The sequence below is a fragment of the Ichthyophthirius multifiliis genome (assembly GCF_000220395.1).
Source record: "Ichthyophthirius multifiliis unplaced genomic scaffold scaff_1120509250477, whole genome shotgun sequence".
NCBI lineage: Eukaryota > Ciliophora > Oligohymenophorea > Hymenostomatida > Ichthyophthirius > Ichthyophthirius multifiliis.
In genome coordinates this window covers 206284-215758 of record NW_004086713.1, presented here as the reverse complement: position 1 = coordinate 215758, position 9475 = coordinate 206284, and the positions used below count along the sequence as shown (strand labels likewise).

The 9475-nt window shown below is 13.1% G+C and overlaps 2 protein-coding genes across 2 annotated transcripts, besides 34 other annotated features; one reads left to right on the top strand and one right to left on the bottom strand. All coding sequences in view use genetic code 6, as the record gives it.

The window, feature by feature from the left end:
- Nucleotides 1–519: 519 nt before the first annotated feature.
- Nucleotides 520–589: a microsatellite.
- A 44-nt stretch (nt 590–633) lies between these two features.
- Nucleotides 634–714: a microsatellite.
- Nucleotides 634–715: a microsatellite.
- Nucleotides 634–755: a microsatellite.
- Nucleotides 650–759: a microsatellite.
- Nucleotides 760–1455: 696 nt separating this feature from the next.
- Nucleotides 1456–1545: a microsatellite.
- Nucleotides 1457–1497: a microsatellite.
- Nucleotides 1490–1561: a microsatellite.
- Nucleotides 1562–1690: 129 nt separating this feature from the next.
- Nucleotides 1691–2626, bottom strand: IMG5_076690 (hypothetical protein; the record flags this gene model as incomplete). The annotated part of the gene is made up of 3 exons (XM_004036577.1): nt 1691–1693; nt 1902–2288; nt 2369–2626. The coding sequence occupies 3 exons, from the start codon at nt 2624–2626 to the stop codon at nt 1691–1693; spliced, it is 648 nt and encodes a 215-aa protein (XP_004036625.1).
- Nucleotides 1753–1837: a microsatellite.
- Nucleotides 1753–1840: a microsatellite.
- Nucleotides 1790–1840: a microsatellite.
- A 63-nt stretch (nt 2627–2689) lies between the features above and the next one.
- Nucleotides 2690–2732: a microsatellite.
- Nucleotides 2733–3070: 338 nt separating this feature from the next.
- IMG5_076680 (hypothetical protein) lies at nt 3071–3622 on the top strand (the record flags this gene model as incomplete). The annotated part of the gene is made up of 3 exons (XM_004036576.1): nt 3071–3086; nt 3180–3285; nt 3382–3622. 3 exons carry the CDS (start codon nt 3071–3073, stop codon nt 3620–3622), a joined length of 363 nt encoding a protein of 120 aa, XP_004036624.1.
- Nucleotides 3090–3157: a microsatellite.
- Nucleotides 3112–3165: a microsatellite.
- Nucleotides 3290–3373: a microsatellite.
- A 396-nt stretch (nt 3623–4018) lies between the features above and the next one.
- Nucleotides 4019–4050: a microsatellite.
- Nucleotides 4051–4220: 170 nt separating this feature from the next.
- Nucleotides 4221–4269: a microsatellite.
- Nucleotides 4270–4352: 83 nt separating this feature from the next.
- Nucleotides 4353–4388: a microsatellite.
- A 30-nt stretch (nt 4389–4418) lies between these two features.
- Nucleotides 4419–4487: a microsatellite.
- Nucleotides 4440–4489: a microsatellite.
- Nucleotides 4445–4491: a microsatellite.
- Nucleotides 4484–4529: a microsatellite.
- A 411-nt stretch (nt 4530–4940) lies between these two features.
- Nucleotides 4941–5006: a microsatellite.
- Nucleotides 4954–5013: a microsatellite.
- A 27-nt stretch (nt 5014–5040) lies between these two features.
- Nucleotides 5041–5080: a microsatellite.
- Nucleotides 5081–5416: 336 nt separating this feature from the next.
- Nucleotides 5417–5482: a microsatellite.
- Nucleotides 5417–5483: a microsatellite.
- Nucleotides 5484–5717: 234 nt separating this feature from the next.
- Nucleotides 5718–5770: a microsatellite.
- Nucleotides 5718–5779: a microsatellite.
- Nucleotides 5780–6125: 346 nt separating this feature from the next.
- Nucleotides 6126–6166: a microsatellite.
- A 1559-nt stretch (nt 6167–7725) lies between these two features.
- Nucleotides 7726–7768: a microsatellite.
- Nucleotides 7727–7781: a microsatellite.
- A 369-nt stretch (nt 7782–8150) lies between these two features.
- Nucleotides 8151–8184: a microsatellite.
- A 1140-nt stretch (nt 8185–9324) lies between these two features.
- Nucleotides 9325–9390: a microsatellite.
- Nucleotides 9391–9475: the final 85 nt, after the last annotated feature.

Genomic DNA, 9475 nt, shown 5'->3' with positions numbered 1-9475 from the left:
AAATATATTATTTTATAAAATTATTTTTTATTTTTCATTTTAATTTCGTTAAAATTCTGAAACAAGAAATACTTCCTAAAATAGAAAAACCGCCCAAAAAATATTTCTCTTTTATATATTTACTTCCTAATACCATCCCAACAGCCCAAATAAAGCTTAATCCAGGAAAACAAATAGCACTAGTGAAAAAAAGAGGCATTATATTATTAAAAGTAGCCTATTTATCTTAAAAATCTCTTTAATTTTCTAATGTTTTCGCCTAATCATCATCTGATAGGCATTCGAAAAAAAGCCAATCGCCCATATCAGGTAATCCTTCTTCATTTATACCGAATCTAACATTAAACTTTCCGTATTATTAACTAATATTGATAATATTTTTAGAATAAATCTCTTTTTTTTACTATTAAAAATATTAATAATTATAAAATCTTTTCCAACACAAATAATTTATCATTCCAAAACATAAAAAATGTTAAAAATTTATTTAAAACTAAAAACTAAAAATTTCAAAACCTTTAAAAAACATAAAAAAATAATAATATAATTATATAAAAAAAAAAGAAATTAAAAATAAATTTATAAAAAATAGTATATTTTACATTATATAATAAAAAATAAAGATTTAAAGAAATAAATATATGAATAAATATTATATATATATATATATATAAATATATATACATAAATATATATATATCAATATTATATATATTTTTAAATTTATATTTTTAATTATATATTTATAAATATATATATTTTTTTTATAATAAATATAAAAATTAGTAATATGTTTTTGATGAAGTTATTACATATAATAATTTCGTTTTTATTTCCTATATTCTTATTATTTTCTAAGAACAATTAAAAGAATTACCATAATATTAATATTTTAGGTTTTACTCGTTATTTAGTCTTGTAAATAATATTTGGAATTATTTATTTGAATTAAAAATATATACTTAATAAAAAATTTTAATTTAAGAATTTTTACGAGAAAATATCATCTTATTTTTTATGGCTTTTTTTCGGTTATTTTGCATTCTCTATATGCCGATATATTGAAAAAGTCCCAAATATTTTATTGTTTCTCCTAGGTATTTCGGCTTTAATAACTTTTGGACTACTCCTAGACGATAAACTAAGAACATCAGGATTTTCTGATGCCATATTTAATCTAGTTATATCCCCAATAATAGTGCTTTTATCAAATTTAATAATAAAAAACGAGTTTTCTATAGAAACAGTAGTTTAATTTTCACCAATAAACTTAATATTTATATTGTATGCTATAACTAATACAGCTATATAGAAAAAAGACGAACAAAAAATTACTATATTTGAGCTTTTAGGAAAACATGATTGCTTTAAAATTATAATTTTTATTATTTTCTATATATTCCTTTACTCAATAATAGAATCAACTAAAGCAAAATCATTTTTGTAAATTAAAAAAATATATATTAATAGATATATATATAAATAAATATATTATTATTATTATTATTATTATTATTAATATTATTATTATTATTAATATTATTATTATGTTTATTTTATTTAATATTTATTTATAGTTTATTAGTTCCAGCTATTTTATTTACATCTTCATTTTATAAATTATGTTTACTATTTAAATAAGAAAAATATATATAATCATCGTTTGAAGGCACCAAAATATATTTATTATTCACTATATTATATATTATATGTAATATAATAGATTGAAATATATTTTCTTTATTTTATTAATTATATATATATTTATATATTTATATATGCATTTAGATATATATAATATTTTTATAATTATTTATATATATATATTATAATATTTTATCATTTTCCTTTTTTCCTTTTTTTTTATCATCTTTTTTCTAAATTAATGGTTCGTCTATTACCCCTTCATCTTCTTCTATACTTCTTAGGCAATATCCATCAATTTCTACTACATTAACAATTTCTTCTTCTTTAGTAGGCAAATAATATCCTAATATATATGTATTTTTATCTGTTAAGAAAGTATTTGCAATAGTATCATTTTTAGTTTTTATAAATTTCCTTTCACCAGTTTTATCGAAAAGTTCGACAATAATATTTTCGTTTTTTTCAAGTTCTTAAAATTTTTATTTTTAAATTTTTAATTTCTCAAGTTTATCATCATATTTTTGAATATTTTCTTTAATTTTTTCAAGTTCTTTTTGATTTTCTTATTTTTCGATTTCTAATGGATTAGAAGGGACTGTATCTTTACCTTTTTTAGCTACTTTTTTGTTTTTTTCTTCTTACTTTTTTAAATATAATATATAAAAATATTTATTTTTGTTAAATATATATTTATATATGTAAATATATTTATTTATTTTACTTTTTTTTTATCATTTGAATCTATTTTTTCTTCTTCGTCTTTAATCAATTTATCTATTTATTCAATTTTTACTTCTATCTTCTATATTTTTTTTTATAAAAGATTTTTTTCTTTATTATGTTATTCTTCTTTTTATAAAATATTCTTATTAGTATCTTTAATACAGTTTTGCCATATACAATCTGTTAAAGTCGCAGTTAAGCAATCTATAGTGAAAATTCTGCTTTATTTATATCCAAAAAGTACAAGAATAAACATTTTTTTAAAAAAAAAAATATTTTAATTATTATTAAATAATTAGTTTTTTTTTTTTAAAAAAAAAAAATAATAATTTAAATATATAAAATATATATTTTAATTATATTTATTATTAAAAAATATAATAAATATATAAATATGTAAGAAAATTGTGATTTAATTGGATTTTTTGGCGTTATTGTTTAGTTTTTGTTAGCATTTTTTGCCTTTTTTATACTTATAAGTATATTTTAAACATATTTAGTATACATAAAATAAAAAACAAGTTAAAAGATATAAAGAGAAGCCAAAGAGATAATGGAAAATATGGTTTTTAGTAAAACATATTTTCATTATTATTTCTAAATTAAAATATTAAGGATACAAGTAAATAAGGATTTTCAGCATTTTTTGCGCATTTTCTTAACGTAATGTTAGCATTAATTTTAACTAAAAGTGAATAAGATGATGCCTGTAATTGGTAAATATAAATAAAATATGAATACATATATATATATATATAAATTTATAAATAATATATTAATATATATATATATATACTTTAAAATATTAGGTATTTTATTACTGTATTTTTCGATACAACATTAGGTGTATTTTTCAGTTATATATTTTTAATTTAATTTGAGAAAAATATACTTTCAAAAAGCACTTATTTTGAAGTTAATATATATATAAACATATATATGTATTTGATATAAATATATAAATATATAAATATATATATATATATATATATATTATTTATATTTTATTAGAAATATAAATCAGGTAATTACTTTAAAATAATAAGTCCATCTTAGAATATAAAATCTTTAGATTTTCGAAAAAATATATCCTAAAGAGATTAAAAAATACTAAAAACTAATTTATTAAGACCTATAATAAAAATTGATATTATTGTTTGGCTAGTTTAATTATTAATATGGAATTCTATTGTTTTTTTTGTAACACAATATTTATTTTTTTCTTTATTTTATATTTAATAGTCTAAATTGATTCTTTTCCTAATTTAAATTTTTCTTACAATAGAGCTTCAAGAAATAGCCAAAGTTTTATTTTATGCCTTAAATAATTAACCAAATTTAAAACTATTCGTAGTTATGGCTATTATTCCACTTATTTTAAATGGATTTTAAGTAAAAATATAAATTTAAAAAAAATATTTGTTATATTTAAAAGTTCTGGATTTAAGATAATTTTCTTAAAAAAAATGAGTTCTCATAAACAGATAAATAATATATAATAAAAGAAATGTTCGCCGCTGAAGATTTAATTGGTTTTGTAGAAATGAATTAAGTTCCTTATATAGAAAACGAAAAAAATGAAAATATAAATATAAATGATCTAAATGATGCTTTATGATTGAAAAAGTATATATTTTATTTAAATATTTTTTTTATTTTTTTTAATTTTTTTTTTTTTTATAAAATATTTTTTTATAATTTTTTTATTTTTATGGAAAATAAATACAATATAATTATATATATAATAATATATAAATAAATTTTTATAATAAAATTTTTATTAATTTTTTTATTTTTATATTATTTATAATAATATCTTTATTAATATATATATTAATAATATAATAATTTTTTATATTTTTTTTTATAATCTTAATTTTATATTTAATTTTTATTTAAATACAAGTTAAACTTATATTTATTAATTAAATAGTTTTTTTTTTTATTTAAATAAAAAAATAAATAAAAAAAAACTCGATTAGATATATTTATTTAATATTATTTATAATTTATTTATAAATATAATTTTAAAATAAATAAATAATAAATATTAATTTTTATTTTAATACTATTAATTTTTTCTTTAATATTATTTTATTTTTGTTATTAATTTTATTTTATAATTCTAATAATAATATTTAATCATGATAATAATAATAATATATTATATTTTAACTAGATTTATACTATTTTTTTTATTTAATATTAAAACATTTCTATTCAAAACCAAAAATATTTCTTTTTATTAAAACTAAATTTTCTTTTTATGTTTATTTTTATAATAAATTAAAAAAAAAATCTTTATATCTTCAAAAATTATTTATTAATTAATTTTTTTTTATATTTACAAATAATTTTATTTAATTTATATTTTAATATATATATTCAAAAATATATAAAGACAAAAACTATTTTAATAAAATAAAAAATGATTTTTTATTTAATAAATGAATAAATATAAATCTTTGTATAATAATAATTTAATTATAATCTAAAAACGAAATATAAAGTAATTTAAATTAATTTTACAATAAAATTTACAAAATATTACTATATATAATAGTAAATTCTATATTTATAATAATATATATTTATATATTGTATAAATATTAATATTTTATATATATAATTTATATTTAATATCCTATAAATATTAAATAAAATATAAATTTTATTTTTCTAAAATAATTTATTTTGTTAATATAATTTAAAAAGACTAACAAAAAATATTTTAAAATTTAGTTTATATTTTTAAAATTATTACATAATAAAGATTAAAAACCATTTTTATATCTAAAATAATTTTAAAAAAAATACAATATTATTATATATTATTAATTAAATTTAGAAAAATAAAAATTAAATATTATTTATATCAAATATTCTCATAAAAAATATTTTTAAAATAATATAAATTTTATCGAATTATTATTAATATTTCTTATAAATAACTTTATATAAAAAAGTTTTTCATATATTTATATTAAAAAAAAAAAAAGAAGTTTCTTTTTGTTATTATGATATTTTATATATAAATAAATTTCAAATATAAATATTTATATATAAATATATATATATATATATTTATATATATATAGTTATATATATATATAATTTTAATAATCAAATTAATTTTTTTTTCTAAATAAAAATTTAATTATGCTATATATAAAAAAATATATTTAAAAACAGAAAAAATAAAGTTATCACTAAATAATTTTTTATTAAAATTTATTTAGTTAATTGTAATAAATTATTAATAATTTAATTTTATTCTATTATTTAGATATATTTAAATATATTTAATTAAATATAATTCTTTAATTTATATCAAATTGCATTACAATATTTATAAATATAAATTTTTTAATTTACTAATATATTAAATTATTTTATTTATTATATTAAAATAAAATATTTTCAAAAACTACAATAATTGTTAATAAATAAATTATATATATTTAATTATTACTATCTTTAAAAATAAGATATTTATTATATATATATTTATTTATTTAAAAAAAAAAACATTATCCTAAGTACAAATAAAATATATAGTTTATTATTTATATAATTTAATATAAGGTTTTCTAGTTTTTTTCATTTATGATTTAAATAATAATCTTTATTTAAATAGTTATTAAAAATTAAGTAGATATAAATAAAGTTAATCAAATGTTTGTATAAAGTAATGTAATTATTATATATTTAATAAATACCAAAAAGATTTATCACCTTATTGATTTTTAAAATACTTTAGATTTAATTCAATTTTCTTTTACAATTAATTAATTTTTATATTTATGTTTTCTACCTGCTTTATCTAAATAATATAACTAAAAATATATTAAGAATCATTTTTTTAGATGTTTGTAAAAATTATAGTTATATAAATTAAATAATTATATAATATTTTTAAAACTACTTCATATTAAATCAATAAAAAATAACAATATGCTAAATAATAGTTACAAAAACAACAATTCGTGTAGTTTTTATAATAAATTTAAGTTATAAGCTAGTTATATTCGAAAGTTTTTTCAATTTAAAAGTCTAATAGACCAAAAAATCTATATATTTTTGTTTATACTCTCACAATAAATCTTTCAAATAATTAATATATAAACTATCAAAAAATTTGAAATAATTCATCTGCTTTTAATCTAAATACAATTATCCTAATTGAAAATAATATTAAATAGTGAAAAAAAAATATTCATAGGCTTAACTTTTATTTTCTTAAAATTATTTTTTATTAAATTAAAAGTTTATTCAATACTAATAATAATTTATAAATAATATAATTTTTAATTATATTCTGATTAAATCTTTTAAAATTTACTATTTATTATTATGTTCTATAATTAAATTTAACTAATATATACTTTATATTATTATTATTTTTTTGGTTCTATTCTAATTTGATATATTCTTTTTTTTTTTCTTTGAATTTAAATATATAATTTTTGATTATATATATTTTATTATTTAATACTTTTCAACTTCTTTTAATTTTTAAAATCAAAAGAAAGCTAAATTATAAGTACTTTTACATTATTAATAAATTATAAATTAAAAAATTAATAAGTTATAGAACTTTTCATCTATTAATCAATTTTACATTTTAAAAAAATATAAGAATACAAAGAATTAATATAGAATTTTCTAATTATGTTAAATACTCCAAAAAAAAAAAAATTGATTTAAGAAAAAAAAATTTAATTAAAACCATCGCTAAAAAATGCTCTTTAATATTTTTAAATACATATTAATAGACTTTTATATATTTTTAACTATTTTTATATAAAATAATTTATTTTTTAATATTAATTTATTGAAACAATATTTGCTGTTTTATGCTATTTAATTATTTATATTTTTATTATAATTACTAATTGTTTGGTATTTATTATTTTTTTCTAATATATTAATAAAAATAATATATATAATTTAGGGATAAAAACTATAATAAATCCAAATAATTATTATTTAATGCTCTAGAATTATGGAATTCTTAGTCAGTTATTTATTCTAAATACTATAAGATGCTATTAAAATTATTATATTTAAATAATAATCTATATCAGTTTATAATGTTTTGACCACCTTTTGTTTATTTATTTTTTATACAAAATGTTTGTTAATTTATATCTGAAAATTCATTTATTATTTGTATTTTTTGTTTTGTTTCATGTGTATTATTTTTACACAAAAAATATAAAGTTTATATTTAATTAAAGTATATAATTTGATATTCTATATTTTTATTATTATATTAGTAATTAAATTTTTAAAAATAAAATAATGGAATAATTAATAAAAAATATAAATTAGACAATTCTATCTATAATAAGAATATATATATATATATATATATATATATATATATATATATATAATTATAATAATTAATTATTTATAAAATATTTTAAAATTTAAATTCAATTTTTTTTTTTTATTTGAATAAAACTTACCGATACAATTTTAAATTCAAAAATCTAAAATAAAATGTAAGAGTAATAACCCATATTAAGTTTAATTGATTTAAATATTAATAACGATGAATAAGCAAACATATAATATTCTTTAGAAGAATAGGAAAACCAATTTTAAACATTTAGTCTATAATTAAAAAATGTCAATAAATCACTAAAATAATTTGAAAATTTTAAAGAAATTACTAAATTGCAATAAGAAATAAAAAAACTAGATTTATATAATGAATATCTTTATAATTAAATAATAGAAAACAACTATAATAATGATTAAAAAAACAAAGAAATAAACTTAAATATAATAAATTAAAAATAATAATTATTAGAATTTCGTTAATAAATATTTCAAATAAAGTAAAATAATATTTTTTCCTTTAATGATTAAGTATAATAAACTATTTTAAAAAAATAAGAAATACCTATAATTTAATAATAAACAAATATTTAGTAATAAAATTAATAATAATAACATAGAAGTATTTAAAATTTCATATTTTTAGTATAAAATAAACTACTTAATTCGCCAATAGTTTCTATTTTAAATAAAGATAGATTTATAATAGCTAGATAATTTAGAGGAAGTTTTTAAAAAGCAGGATGTGATAAAGCAATAACAGACGGAGATATTTATAGATTTGAAAATATATATTTATGTGTAAATGATATTATATTTAATATAAAAAATGATTTAATATAAAAATAAAATTCTTTTAAAAACTAAAAAAAAAATGTTTATATAATTGGTACAAAATCTTCATAAAAGAAAATTTTTTAACTTGAAATTTTGAACATGCTTAGAGAAATATTTATAAATAATATTATATTTATGATTTCAAATGGATATATATGTAATTTTAAAATAACTTATATAGAAAATGTATTATAAAATAAGGGAAAAACATTATAAATATAAGATAAATCCAATCCATTTAAATATAATTTTGAAATAGAGTTTAATTCAATATAAGAAAATGATTTGGATGAAAAATTTGAAGTGTTTAATTAAGGATTGTAAAATATAACAAAGTTAATTATTGATGAAAAAATATAAAAGTAATCAAATAAAAATACTAATAATAAAATAAGAAGACTAAAATTATAATTAATAATATTTAATTAAGATTATAAATATAAACATACATATATATGTGGCTCAAGTAATTATATTTTTGATTATGAATCTTCTAAAAATAATAATCCTAATATAAATTAAATATTTAAAACAAGCTTTAATGATGGGATAAAAGAAAGAAATATAAAAAATAATTAAGATTATAATTTTGTTTTTGCCAGTGCTCCTGTATTAAAATATTTTGAATAGGTTAAAACGTTATATAAAACTGCAAAGATTTTTGAAAAATATAAAAAAAAAAATAACAAATATTGAATATTTTAAAAATATAATAAAATTATGAGTTTTTACTTTTTATAATAAATTTCATATTAAATTTTTTCTTTAATATATATATATATATATATATGTATATATATATATATATATATTAATATATAATATAATAATATAAAATTTATAAATTAAATAATTTCATTTTTATTGTAATTTTTTTTAATATACTATAATTTATTTTATTAATTTCTTCTTTTATTAT